At 34.0% G+C, this 15,699-nt stretch overlaps 1 protein-coding gene across 2 annotated transcripts in view; it reads right to left on the reverse strand.

Moving 5' to 3' along the window:
• Positions 1–15,699, reverse strand: part of LOC145686289 (uncharacterized) — a 310,924-nt gene that overhangs the window by 130,351 nt on the left and 164,874 nt on the right. The window contains exons 8-10 of one of the 2 annotated variants that reach the window (XM_081759425.1): positions 13,109–13,313; positions 10,607–10,767; positions 1,461–1,566 (exon numbers count right to left, since the gene is read on the reverse strand). In XM_081759425.1, the coding sequence (XP_081615551.1) occupies positions 1,461–1,566; positions 10,607–10,767; positions 13,109–13,313 (472 nt within the window). Of the gene's footprint in view, positions 1–1,460; positions 1,567–2,881; positions 6,162–10,606; positions 10,768–13,108; positions 13,314–15,699 lie in introns of those variants that run through there. The other variant, XM_081759426.1, reaches the window with a different exon arrangement.

A 15,699-nucleotide genomic window follows, 5' to 3' on the forward strand; every position in this document is an offset into this window, starting at 1 on the left:
CTTACAAACATGGTTCCTGTTTTCTCCGTGTGAATGGAAAGAGTACAAGGTTTGTCCCGAAATTAATGCGGCCCATTTTCTTCTGCCGCGATCATCGTTGCACAGCGTTGCCGCTTGCACGGAAGGGTGGGTGGACTCTTGGGAACAGAGTGCGGCCAGCGCCAATCGGCTCCGAGCTCCTGGAGAGTCACAGTGCCTGTTTCAGTGAACCCTTGTGAGAGTGCTCGGTCGAAATCAAGATGGAAAAAACTCTCGAGCAGCGATACGTGATAAAGTTCTATTTTATCTCAACGCTTCCCCAGCCGCCTTACAGTTCTGATTTGTTCCCAAAGATTTTTAAAAAAATATATCCCTCAAAGGACAGTATTTGGAGACTCTGGAGAACATCAAGGCGGCTACGACGAGGTTACTAAAGGACATCCCTGTGACGGATTTCCAGGACGCACATAAAGCATGGAGATCGCGTTGGAACAAGTGTATTGAAGCAGGAGGGATGTATTTCGAAGGATATTGAGTAATTGTACGAATCGGTTCAACAAATTTCTTAAAATAAAAATGGGCGCATTATTTTCGGGGCAAATCTTGTATATTACGTCACACAAACTGGTTTAGACAAGGAGAGGATGAGGAGAAGGAGGGCAAGTTCGATTGACTAACAGAAGCGATCGACTAACGTGTGTTTCTGAATACATAAGCACACGGCGCATGAGTTTATTAGTAATTTGGACAAACACTTTCATTGCCTAGTACTGTGCCTTCACTTAATGCAATGTACGATAGAAAATTCCGATAAAAACGAAACTAGTGGAAATAAAATGGAAAAAGTTTCGAATTATGCTTACATCGAAAAAGAATTTAATATTGGATCGTTTATTCAATTGCATTTTGTGGATGATTCACCAATATGATATTCCACTGCACAAGGAAAAGTAGAAGATAATGCGGATAACTAAAGAACGTAAGTTGGTTACGCCTCATTAGTAGAAAACACCGATAAGTTTCAAAGTTTGAAACTGAAATTTAGAAGACAAGCAGTTAACTACATGAGATCATCTTATAATTTTCATTTTAAATGTTTATAAAATCTCATTCTTTGAAATTTCCTGACGTTTCAACAGAATTCCTTGGAGTTTTCCGGCTGTCCAAGTTTCTCACCAGACTGTATCTCATAGAAGTTAAGAATAACGTTCCTATCAGATTTCACTTCATTCTGTGATTATATAGACTAGACACTCAGCCATTGTTATTTCGCCTACATATCTATTTAGGATACCATTTAACATACATACACACACACACACACACACACACACACACACACACACACACACACACACACATATATATATATATATATATATATATATATATATATATATATATATATATATATATATATATATATATATATATATATATATATATATATATATATATACACCGTATATATCCAATGTTACCTTTAGAACAACATTTGATGGCTCTGTATCATAGACACCAACTTCAGAAGCCATAATAAGTATCTTGTCCTTTGTGACGTAGAATCTCGATGGTCGCAAGCCGTTCCTGTAACATAAGAAAACATCTCAATATTAATTTGTGATAATATGTCAGAAGAAATACACAGTTGAAACACATTAAACAGAAAAGCAATTCCCTTACTATTTTACAACACACACTTCTACAGCTCTCAATGAGTTCTGAGGATATTTTCAATCATGTTAAAGACATGAATTCACAATTTTAAAGTTTTTGGAAGTGAAAAATTTATCTTATTACTGGGAGGTTCGTAGTATTATTATCAATATACACATGCATAAAAATCGGATGATTATCTAATTGTTAAAACCAGAAGAAAATCGAATCTAGGACTTCGGTTTACTAATACATGGTCTACACCATCAATTATACCTTTCTTTCATATTAATTATTACATTTGTACACATATACATGTATATATTGCGTACTGCATATTTTTCGAGTTTGAACTAGCCTTAGAGTTATCAGCATCTATTTAACCGAGGCAGCCTTCTAATCGGTACATATTTTTAACAACTCTTGTTTTATTTCAAATAGACCATTCATCTAAACACAGCATCAGTGCATGTATCAAAATAAAAACTTTATAAAATAATTTTGAGGTATGTTTCTTGGTTTAGTTTTACTCCCTAAATTATACAACAAAAGCTAACAGAGACTAGATCCCACAGGGGAACTGAAACCAGTACCACGGACACTGAAATTAAAAAAACCGGATGCTTTCCAAAATCTACTTCAATTTTATTACACATGTTTTATTCAAATAGGTTAACAAGTTATTGGAAAACTGTGCCAAAAATCCAATTTAAAGATCGTGTGAACGTAGAAAATTTTTGTGTAATGTAGGTGTTCGTTCCCTTTCCTTTTACAAGGATCGTAGATCGTTAACTTTATTTAATTATACGCTGTTGTTTAATGGGCTATGTTCCAAGCTCTACTCTGGTAGTTAAGATTTGCTCTTAAGTTATTAACAGAGTACTTCATCAAATTAAAAAAAAAAAACAATTATATTACAAGAAGAAAATAGGATATAGACTACATGAAATGACATAATAATAATAATAATAATATAAATAAATAAATAAATAAACAAGTAAAAATAACTCGATAGAGGGAAACTAGAACATTATAGTTTAACGCAACCGACACCTGATAGTTATTAATTTTCTCCACCACACTACTACTGGAAGAACACGGCAAATGATGATGTGTTTCTCCTAAGATTTTCTCTTCCTTCTTTCTTTTAATGAATTATAACTTTAAAAAATTACCATTTAATTCAGTAATTCATAAGAAATAACAATATAGACAAATATGAATAATGAACTCAGAATATACTTACTTATCTTGCTCTTCTGTATCCTGTAATTAAGCTCAAATTAACGAATTTCGAATATTAGCTAATAAAATTGTCAAAACGTACGAGAAAGTTATAGAAGGAATTAGTTCCACACAAAATTATTATTAAATTTAAACTAGTTAACAAAATCTACTTCTTGCTACACAGCATACGAATCTTAAATCATTGCGCTTTTTCCTCTACGGTTGGTGACGACGGTGAAGATATCAAAAGTGTTATTCCAACTGTTATCCAAAGTGCAGATCTCGAAATTTAATTTTGATTACTATGATCGAATGAAAAAGATCTTAAACGCCCATCCTTTTTATGAAGATTATTTTTTGACTACTTCCATTTTATTGACGTGTTTTGTATCTTTCAGCGTTCTGAAAGATTCGATGTTGTAGTATTGCTCTGTCTGGATCCCGAATATGTTCTTTAGTCGGTTGTGTATATATCTTTGTCATGCCTATTATTATTATTATTATTATAAGAAGAAGAACTGGAATCAGTTGGAGTTATCATTGAAACAAAGAACTGAGGCTCTACGAAATTATTTCTTTGTTAGCTCTCTCTCTCTCTCTCTCTCTCTCTCTCTCTCTCTGATTTATTTGTGGATTTTGTAGAAGGGGGGAATATTTATACTAGGAATGCAATGGATATACCCGATTGCAATGAAATGAGCTGAGCGAGCTTAAACTACGTAATCAGTTTATTCTGACTTTTTCAACATCTACACATACTCTATCAGCGTGCTAAGTTTGGTTCAGATCGGCCAAACGGTCTAGGAGCAAGCGTTTTTCGGTGATTATTCCTCGATGGTACATCGGATTTTTGATTTCGACCTATGTTCTCACTCAGCACGACATACTCTATCAGCGTGCTAAGTTTGGTTCAGATCGGCCAAACGGTCTAGGAGCAAGCGTTTTTCGGTGATTATTCCTCGATGGTACATCGGATTTTTGATTTCGACCTATGTTGTCACTCAGCACGACATACTCTATCAGCGTGCTAAGTTTGGTTGAGATCGGCCAAACGGTCTAGGAGGAGTTCGCGGACAACCAAACGGCTAACCCGAGTATAAGAGCTTCGCTTCGCTCAGCTCAACAAGATTGTGTTCCGTATAAGAGAACAATTTTAAAGTCGGGTTGGGACAACGTTATTTTTAAACCTACCTACTTTGGAGTTATAGTTTGATAGGCGGTACCCAAGTTCATCATTTTTTTTTTCACTTTTTAAAAATAATTTTATGATAAATACGGGTAGATTCATTAGATAAGATTTGATAGGTAGATTAGATTACATGTGTTACTTAGCTTGCTAATTTTCGTTCTACTGCTGAGAATAAGTGTGCAGTATTCAGTAAAAACCTTATAGTTACATTGCAACCTGCACAACTTGTCATAACAAAAGTCCACTCCTACGTAAAACGATTTTGTTATGACAAGTAATACTTTAGTCCGTTCTAATTTGGTCTTTGAAGACCAAATTCCTTGCCGGAACAATAAATATGACAAAAGGTAAAAGTTTACTTTGGGCAGAACAGTGATAACTGCACATACACTTGAACCTAATTTTATTGAATAGAACGGGAAAGACTGTACTAAATGTCATTTCTCATATCATAAATAAGTTTTTTTTTTTTTTTTTTTTTTTTTTTTTTTTTTTTTTTTTTTAAGTACCATTTTGCCCCTTGTTCTTAATAAAATTAGATTCAGAGTTGTGTGCACCTATCAATGTTCTGCTGAAAGTAACCTTTTGGCAACAAAACACACTAGGGCTATTATTTAGCTTTGGGGGGCCAGGTTTTTAACAGACTTTTTTGTGATATTCGGTTAGCTTTCACATTCGGTTACCTTAGGTTAATAACATTTAATTCAGACAGTATTGCCGAGCGAGCGTCAGCGAGTAAGGCGGGTTAGAGCCCCGCAGGGCACGTTATTTTCCGTCTTCGTTAGCTCCCCCCCACCCCATTACTAAACATTTAAACAACCAATTCCAGCTTATGACTCATGCAGTGAAACAAGAATAAATTGGTGTCTAATTCTCGCTGCAGTAAAGACATAGCACCATTTATTTCGCCTTGCATGTTACTTGCGCCATCAGTACAAACTGCTGTAAGTCTTTTCCATAATATCGTTTTGGAAAGATTCATACTTTCACATATTTTAATCACGGAATCACAAACTTCTCTGCCGGTTGTTGTCAAATAAACCTAAAAATATATTGCTACACACTTGATTAACTACAGTACGGATATACACAATGAGAACAGATTTATGAGAGAAAGTGGAAGATTCGTCCATCATTATCGCAAAGGGTTCATTGGAATTCACAAAATATTCGGCCAGTGTTTGCTTCATTTCTGTAGCTACAAAGTCAATAATATTTGCATACGTAACATTGGAGTAGAGAACTTGTCCGAGGTCCATTCCATTTATTTCTTGCAATTTAATAAGATGTGGGTGCACGGTAAACGACAGACGATTTTGGGCAATAACATAGGCAGTTCTAAATATCGCAGCTGTCTTTTTAACACGAATTTCATTTACAATTTTTCACCTGTCTTCTGCATTTGACATTGAAACTTATTTTATTTTTTCCCTATTCCTTTGTTCACAAATTGACAAAAATTTGCTGTGTGCAATAGACTTTTCGTGGTCATAGATTTTATCAAGAAGTTTCTTTGATGTTTTTGTAGTTACACCATTACACCATACACTTTGTACATCTAATCTTCTTTCTGCATGAATACCGAGTTCGTGAACGGAAGCACATATAGTACATACAATGCGAATGTCATCAGTATTTTGTTTAGCCTCTAGCCACGGTCGTTTAATTTTCCAGCTCGCAAATTGTTCTTGATCATATATGGAAGGGAACAAGCCACTGGGACCAGAAATAACCTCACCCTTATTAACACTAGGCCCCGAATCACGTTTTTCTTTTTGATCAGATGTTTGTAATGTGGTTTCGGACATTGCACTATCTTCAGTCGAAAGCCTCTTACTTTGTGTGCCGGAATTACTTGTCTTTTCATCATCAGGAACTTTTCTTTTATTAAAATATACTCTAAAATCCATTTTCTTCTGTTCCTTTCAGCGCGCTTGTTAACGAAGAAACTACCAAATTCACAACTGCAGTGAGTGCTCACTGATGACTGAAAAAGTTGTTTTTTATTATTGTGCTACTCAGATTAAGAATGATAAGCAGTGGTACCAGCTGCAAGATTTTTTCTTTGGGAAGCAATTCTATAAACAAGACCAACATAGTTCGCGACAATAAATACACTAAAAAAATAAAGAATTGCTATTAAAACATGAAGTTGAATTATTGTACTTTAAAACAGACTGTATAGTCTAAGAAAGGGGGAAAACGTCTTCCCAGGCTGGGAAGACTGAATTAAACCTAGAGACAGGGAAGTCAAAACTTACAAGGGGGGAAATTCCCAGGCTTCCCTGGCTACAAATAAATCCCTGCTCTCTCTCTCTCTCTCTCTCTCTCTCTCTCTCTCTCTCTAATTTGAGTGTATTGAATTTGTTTCTAGCATTGGGTGCCTACTGTATCTTTAGGAATGTTGTATCTTAGTATGGAATTTACTTACGTTTTTTATTCAGTCAGTTTCACGAAATTAACATTGTTGTCAGTTTTCGTTCTCTTCTGTTAACAATGTTGGGATGTATTGGGCTTAGACTTTTGTATAGAAGTTCTAACTGAGCATCCCCCTTATCTAAAAATAACGTATCGACCATGAAACGAGAGTATTTTGTGTATTGTAGTTCTGATAAAAATGTCAGTTTCAAAACGATTCAGTCCCTCATTTAAATAAAGGATGCAAAGGGTTTCCTCTATAGCCAATCCGTTAGTCTTTTTGTAAGATTCGTCCGAAAATTCTAAGAACGCTGTTTTTCTAAGAGCATCCATGATTTTTAATATTTCATATACGTCAATTATGGGCATTTTTGTTTTGTTAACAAAACTCGAGTACAGTCAACGAGACGTGTGCATATTCTCCAAATTCATGTACGCCAACGTGGTTATTCGAATTTACGAGCGATGTGACTCCTTCTTTCATAAAACGCTCTACTGTATGCTTGAAAGTTTCCATGAATGGTTGATAAAATATTGGACTAAATATTTTGAGAATGATTGGCATAAGTGAAACTTCTTTTTAATGCACTTTAAGTAGTTCTATATTATCAGAAGCGAAGGTGCATCCATTTTTAATGCCTTTTTAGTTCTATCATCCAACAGTCATGAACTCTGAATAGTAGTACTGGTTGTTGTTCTTATGTCGTTGAGGGACAGCGTTTCAAATCATTGCATCCATGCTTTGTAATTTTTCACTTCATATTATATATATATATATATATATATATATATATCTATATATATAAAAGAGAACGCACAAATCCTTTGTGAACTCATCACGCTAATACGGCTGAACCAATTTCTTTCATTTTTGGGGGGTTGTTAGGATTTGGACCCTAGATGGTTTTTATCATATCACTTTAATTTTTAATTACCAGTGTCTTGAGATAATTGACCATTCAAGTGTCCATACGTACAAATCCTTTGTTATTAGTTCATCATAGGTAAAAATAAACGTATTTATATGCAACCCGCATGACCATGTGACTCGGCGGGTTAACATAAATGACAGGCGCTATAATGTTAACATTTACTGCAATTTGAAAGCGAAAAAGTAAAAATTATCTAAGTAACAAAGTTTATTGCGTTCCGGGGTGACCGCAGCGAAGCGGGGCGGGTTAACATAAATGACAGGCGATATAATGTTAACATTTACTGTTTATCATATCACTTGAAAGCGAAAAAGTAAAAATTATCTAAGTAACAACGTTTATTGCGTTCCGGGGTGACCGCAGCGAAGCGGGGTGAACGCTGCTAGTATATATATATATATATATATATATATATATATATATATATATATATATATATATATATATATATATATATATATATATATATATATATATATATATATATATATATATAGGGTGGCCCAAAAGTAGGTATACACCCTTGCATTTATCAAGTATAACATTCTAGCTTATTGGTTTATTTGCTTCGGCTGTTCCGAGCTTAAAATATAAGTAAAAAGACATTAAGAACAAATGATAAAGAAACTAAGTCTACCTTATGGATACAATAAAAAAACTATATAAAAAGCAATGATTTGGTCAGTACGGGACTGTATACCTACTTTTGGACCACCCTGAGGTTTTAACACCTCAGAAAATGTATCTGTTAAGTCATTGTTACGCAGAAATAGTAATAAATAACTTTTGTTATTAACTGCGCAAAGAATATCATTGCTCTATGCGGCCGGTAGTTCGTATTTGAGCTTTTCTCTGTTCAGCATTGGATAGGAACACGATACAACTGTTAAGTCATTTTCCGGGAAGGAATGTTTAAAACTGGAAAAGATCTGAGGGTTTACTTGTTGAAAATGCGCGTAATACTTTCTAACACGCGTACTTTATTCATTTTCGCACAACCACACGTAAACACAAGGGAAAAAATAGCATAAAAGATACTAAGAAGATACACGTCTAAACTGAGGAGTGGACACGTGGTTGATTTTGGATCCCTTCAGCAGAAGTAACACAAGAGAGCAAGGTCAAGGGACAAAACAACTGAAAGTGCGGAATCAACCTCTACAGACAAAATGAATTTTGGCAACAAGCAAGCTTCAAACCTTTTCGTTCGGAAGGGGTCGGGTGGAATCGTGTGATGAGGGCCTTCGATTCTTGTCCCATGCCACCTACATTCAAGCTGGGTTTTCGCGTTTCTCGCTACACGAGCCAATGCGAGACGATACTAAGTCCACAATGAAACATTTCAGGCCCTTTTTGCCTTTATTTTGTACTGACCGCATGAATAGCGTGCTCATAAGTGTATATAGTACATGGAAAAACTGATCTGAAGGAGTCAGAACTACTGTTTTTGGGTCAGAGGGAAATCATAGGAACAATACAAGCAGGATAACTTAAGATACATATATTTTTCCATGTTAATACAAAAACGATGGGAGTGCCGGGCCCATCGGGCCCCTTATGACGGCCTCTCTCTCTCTCTCTCTCTCTCTCATATATATATATATATATATATATATATATATATATATATATATATAGAGAGAGAGAGAGAGAGATTTCTTCATAATAACTATTTTATTGTCTTTATATGCCTTAATGCATCAAAATATTGATTTCTAACTATCTTTTAAAATAAAGTATCAGTTTGCTAAGGTTGTGTCTCGTATCCCTTGTATCTAGTTTACTTAATGCAACATAAACGTTGCTTATGTACGCTTATGAAACTATTTTTCTTGTCTTCATCCTCTAGTTAAATTGATACCTTTCCTCCACTGAAAAATCTACAATTGCAGATATTTCGAAGGGAACACTGAATGAATTTTCCCTTTTTCCAACGGAATGAATTTTGTCGAGATGTCTATATTCGTTAAATTTTCCTCTAATTTCTGGATGCGTATGATCGAGCCCTTTGTTTTGCTAGGTTGTGAAAAGCCCCCGCCATTTTTATTCTGTAATTCTTGTGTATGCCACTGTTTGTGTTTATGAAATTTCATGTATGTGTCAAACATTTATATCGGTATAATAAAGAGGAATACACGCAATAGGATTGAAACAAATATTCAAGACTCCAAACCTACGATAAATTACCACCAGACTTTTCAAAACTTTTAAAAGATGCAAAGCACAGCATCAATCAAGTGGAAGTTTAAAAAAAAATTCTACAATCCATAGAGAGAGAGGCATATGAGAACTTTTCAATTGCAACGAGGGATTCAAATTTTAATTTTGACATAAGCACTCTGAACAGAAGTTGGAAAAATATCGTTGAAACCTTCACCATTTTTACAAGCTAAAGAAGAAGCAAAAAAAAAAAAAAAAAAAAAAAAAAAAAAAAAAAAAAAAAAAAAAAAAAAAGATATGCTGTGTAGCATGGTAGCATGAACTATTTGTCAACCAGTGTAAATTTATTTATTTTTAAATTCCATATGCAACTAATTTCCATACATCTTATCCAAACTTAAACCTTATCTTACCTATGCCTTGACAATGCTAATAGCTGTCAATGAAAATTTCACATGTAGCTCTCTCCATCCCGATTCTGGAACTTACTACAAGAACTTTTCTGACCAGATTATACACTTGTTTATTAAAACTAAAATACAGTGTTATGGTTTCGACAGCTTAACGTTATCTTCATCAGACACTCTTCAGATCGTTTAATGAAGATAACATTAAGTTGTCGAAACCATACCACTGTATTTTAGTTTTAATAAATAAGTGTATATACTCTACTCAGAAAAGTTTTAGTTATTGTTGTAAAAAATTCCACGTCCACGCTTCCTTGAACTTTATAGGATACAGAAGAAAAATATGAGTACTTTTTCAGTTTATTGATAAAATTGTTCTTCGAGCGGCTTACATTATAATACATACGAGTATTTTCTTTTTACTAAATTCCATTGCAAAGTTGCGTATCAGAGCATCTTCATCTGGGTAAGACTTTTTTATCTATATTTTTTTCGAACACCTAATAAACCAGATAAGGTTACATCTATGCTGTATCTCTAAAACAGTATCGATTTACATCCGTGACTAATCTACTGAAATGCTTTTCCTTTCAGTTATACTTTGTGACGTAGGTATCCAAAAGATGTAACACACATACCTGTCTAAGATAGCCCCAACGTATCTGCCGTCTGTAAAAGTGAGCAATGCAGGACCATCCCAGGGTTCCATAGCACATGCTGACCACCGATAGAAATCTTTCTTTTCCTGTGGCATCAGAGGATCATTCTGCCATGCTTCAGGAACCATAGTCATCACAGCCTTTAAAAATAAAATTAAATAAATAACAATATAATTAACAAGCATACGGTATTCAAGCTAAGTAAACAAAACTAACTGCATAATATTTCTATCTAAACAACACTGATATTCTAGGACTTTTACAAGGGTAGCACATAACGAGAAATACCTCCGCTTCGTTTTAACTTTTTCTAGTATTTCTTTTCTGCATTGGAAATTTACCCAATCTCTTTCCAGGATTAGAAAAAGTAGATGTAAACAAACCCACCTGATTACCAGTGGGTCGATAACCAGTGATTGGTTGTTGGTCTTACTGCACTAATATAATACCGCAATATAATCCCCACGGAAATTATAATTTCAAATAAAGATATCTGAATTTATCCTGTATTTTGTGATAATAAACGAAATATATATAACAACATATGTAGCTTTATTTCAACCTCGTCCGTACTTGGACATATAGTATTTACTGCGCATGCGGATACGTTCGCGCACCGACCCCGCTCATTTGAAATTATAGAATGAAGAGTTTCATGGGAACAATGAGTGACAATAACCTATCTTCGTCTCGTGTTATAAAACAGAAAAGAGGACAACAGGAACAGAGGCAAACTTGTTCATATGACGATTTAAGAAAATAAATATTTCCAAAATTGCAATAGTCAGTGTCAATGCGTTAATTATTTACCAACAAACCGTAGCCTTACACTTTGGAAATTAACCGACGACAGCAAGCTAACAGACGATCTTGCTGTTCACGTCTCTTGCTGCCGAAACACGTGTGAGCCGCGGAGTAATACATTTCGCTTTGTTTACGTCTACTTTGTTTTAAGGCTGGAAAGACTTTACATATTTGTCATTTTTTTCCATTGTCCTATGAATTGGTTTAGGGATTAATCTTCAATTTTGTAATCTGACGTTGAAACAGATCAAACATTTTTCTCATTTGCAAATAATCCTAGCTTATTCTACCTGTTTCAGTGCAACAGTCTGTCACTGTTTCAGTGCAACACTAATAGAGCCTGTCTATTCCACCTGTGCCCTCGAAAACTATGCGAACTATACTTCGGTCCCACCCCCGCCATCCCTCTGGCGGATGAAACCCTACCTTTGCGTAGCGAAAAGAAGTGAATGACCTGAGCTGTGTTGCCAGTTTGTCATTCAGTAATTTGGTCTTGACGAGTGAAGATCGTAGGCTACTTAAAGTGTCTAACAAGACAGAGCACATTGAATTCCGTGAAATAATTCATTGTGGCAACGCTTCCACATATCCAACAATTAAAAGATCTCGGCCACAGCAACTTGTCCCTCTTCTTTTGAGGAAGGTACGGGAAATCACATATTGACAGCAGCGCCAGCAAGGGCATCTTAGAAGGGCTCTAACATACATTAACTCGTTATTATTGCTACCAACAGATTTCTTAATAACAAAGAAATAAAACCAAATAAATTAGAAAACTGCTCATCTATCCTATGTATCATCTATTGTTTTTTGAAAACAACTGATTTAACTAAGTCATTATTAAACTAAAAGAAATCCACACATAGTTATGTATTTTATACAGTAATAATAAATTTATGACTCCTTTCAACTTTATAGCTCATCACATCACTGGCTTACAATATGTAAGCCACGAAACATAAGTTTTCTTTTTCTTTTTCTCAAAAATTATATACTATCAGGAATAGATAAATCATTCATGGAAGTAGTGTATCTTACTATTCATTTTTGACTTTTGTAACCACCACATTATTATTATTTTACTTATGTCTTGTGGTCTAACATGATTTTTGTAAATGGGATAAATATTGTATGATAATCAGTTTATACAGTTTAAACCCTCCATAATTATTACAATTAAATCTAGCAATCAATTATTAGTATCACGTACAGAGTAGTCTGAATGGAATATCTGAGAAAGAATACTTTTATTGTACTAATAAAATCTGTAAGCGAGCTAGAAACACTAGAGAGAGAGAGAGAGAGAGAGAGAGAGAGAGATGGAAATACACCTACAACTTATTTTGATTATTAAAGTTATAGAATGAATTTTATTTTGATTATTAAAGATATAAAAGTGAATTAACAGCCTTTAGCAAGCGATTCTGGTATTTTTAACAAATAAAGATGTTTTATAAGTTTCATTTTTCTCACAAACTCTTGTTAAAAATAAAATGGATAACCTCGATATGTAGTTAGAAGTTCTTTTCTTGAAGTGTTATGGTTGAAAGAGACCCATTTATGTATAATTGTGTGTTAATTGAGTTATTAATGTTACTATGTTACCAAAGTACTTCACATGTAATTTCAACTGTAAAGTCAGCCAGCGAATTTTGATATAAAGACAAAATCCAATACCTCGGGTAAAGATCTTCCTCCTGCCATGACTAAAAATTCAAGAACACAATCCACACTTCCTGAATCAGACAAGTTTGGTTCCACCACAGGATATAATTTCTTCAATTCATCTCCATACACCGAACTATGCATAACTCCTTCTCGAGCCTTCATGAGGTTTACATTTCCCCGAAGAGTATTTATCTCCCCATTATGGGCCAAGTACCTGCAAATAGAGAGAGAGAGATCACTTGTCGAGTTCATTGTACGTACTAAGCATAGTAAAAATCTAGTTAAAATGAAAACTACAAAATTATACACTATAGAAACGCTCAGCTGTTAATGCAGATGTGCAAGATTTGAAAATAACTATCGAACTGATCCAGAAGGATGTCTCTCTCCAAGCTTTTCTCCCGGAAATTAGATAGAGCATTTAGCTTTATAGACACTTTATATCCTGCTATCCGAATAAGAAGTTTCTGCAGCATAAATTCAATGCATTATGAAAATTTCCTAAAAACAAAATATTTTAAATTTACATTTTGGAATTTGTAAATTACACAACAATTGGTTAATAATCAAACAAAGGCCACCTGAAAATAAGAAAAATAAAAGTAAGCAAAGAGCATTTCTTCATTTGAACTTTCTCTTTCATGCCTTCCAAAGGATCATATCACCCTCTATAATTATTAGAAATTCCATACTTAAATTGAGATTGTCATTTTTTGCTTTACGTCCTTATCCAACACTAAGGACAAGAATAACGGGATTCCATGAACCGCGGTGTGACCACACATATACAAAAAGTGAGCCTTCTAGCCAGAGGCTATCTAAACCCTCTTTATTCAAATATAGAGGAACACTGATATTCTACAATAAATAAGATAATGATCTTATTAGGCATGTCCTTCGCTGTACCTTTAAGGTACTCCAAAACTGTAAACATTTGGTACCTTTAAATTTCAATATGATTATAAATAAAACTAGAACATTGAAAAATAGTTTACAGTTGCAATGTTACAATTTTAATACTACAATAAAATACATTTGGTGATTTTTTTTTTTAAATTTAAATAGATGTTTTAATTGTAACGACTAAATTCTCTGGAAAATATTCCGAAATCTGAGAAATATTTAAACATAGCAATATAAAGCAATCAACCATAGATTCAATACAAGTTGGCTATATACTTTCAGATTTTTAGATTCTTTTGCTGCCTTGAAATTAATTTTCTTACATACTCTATAATAGACTTCAACAACTATAGTTGAAGACTTTTCAAAGTTGACGCAAAATTTTTGAAATAATATATTTATTTTAATTTTTCATCCAGCCTTTCCATCCTCATTTCTGCCCTGGTAAATGTAATTTAAATGCTTTGTATTGAAGAGTCGTATTATGCAGTAGAAAACTTACAGAATAAAAGAATGAAAACATGAAGAGACCAGAAAATTGTAAGAAATTTGCAGATGCTTCACCTTTATCTATATATTATTAGTGCTGTCTGTGAACAAAAAACTTCAGATACAAATTGAAAGTGACTATGTTTGTGACTCAATCTCTTGAACCATCCGGCCGATCTCGATCAAATTTCTGACGTAGATGCAGTTCTGGTCTGGGAGTGTTTTTAGCTATTCACTTTGATGGTAGAACTTAGGGGAGGGGGGAATTATAGAAAAAATAAATAAAACTTAATAACTCTTGATCCAAACGATTAATCTCGATCAAATTTTCAAGATTGATGACGTTCATGCTGGAATAGAGAGGAGGGTAAGATATACAAAAATCAATAAATATAAAAATAAAAGTGACCATGTTCGTGAGTTAATACTCTTGAACCACTCGATCGATCTCAATCAAATTTTAATAGATGAAGTTCGAGCCTGGAAAGTTTTTATATATATAAACTTTGAAACAATGCGTATTATGAATAAACAGGTATATGATATCAATATTGGGACTAGGGGAAAACACAAAGATGAAAACACAATAATCTTTTTTTTTTTAAAAAAAAAATTGATAAATCTTCAATTGCTGCAGTGAAAATTCATATTAAAAGCGCTATATAAATAAAGTAGTAAAATATGTCAAATATGATTCAGTATTGAATAAAAATGTATGTAGCTCATAAAAGGATTTCATCTATTGTACTCGGATTCTTCTAGCCGCTAGGTGAGTACCTCATTTATGTAATAATGTCTCCCTTTCAGATTGAGCAACATTATGTCTGACTGATGTCTGGTGGAAAACTCTCCTGAATATTGAAATGACAGATAATACGAAGTCGTAAATCCATGTATCCAGGAGGCGTCGCTAACGGGGAAAGTGACTTAAAATCTGAACCCACGTATACAGGAATGTTGGCAACTGTGCAAATTATATAACTTACTACCTTTTTGGCTGAAGTTATTATTAGATATCGTTTGTTGATTAAAATTATCTAAATTGTTTTAATATTTTAAATGTACTTAGAAACAGGTGTCAATATTCCATGGTGCAGGACTAGCGATTAGTAATCTATAATATCCCTAGTTGCCTGCACTTAACAAAGGGAAGATTAATATATAAAAATAAATAGAACTAAACTCTTGTACATGGGGAGGGGAGAGGG

Source organism: Thermobia domestica, chromosome 5 (genome assembly GCF_964235325.1).
Source record: "Thermobia domestica chromosome 5, izTheDome1.hap1.1, whole genome shotgun sequence".
NCBI classification, from domain to species: Eukaryota; Metazoa; Arthropoda; class Insecta; order Zygentoma; family Lepismatidae; genus Thermobia; species Thermobia domestica.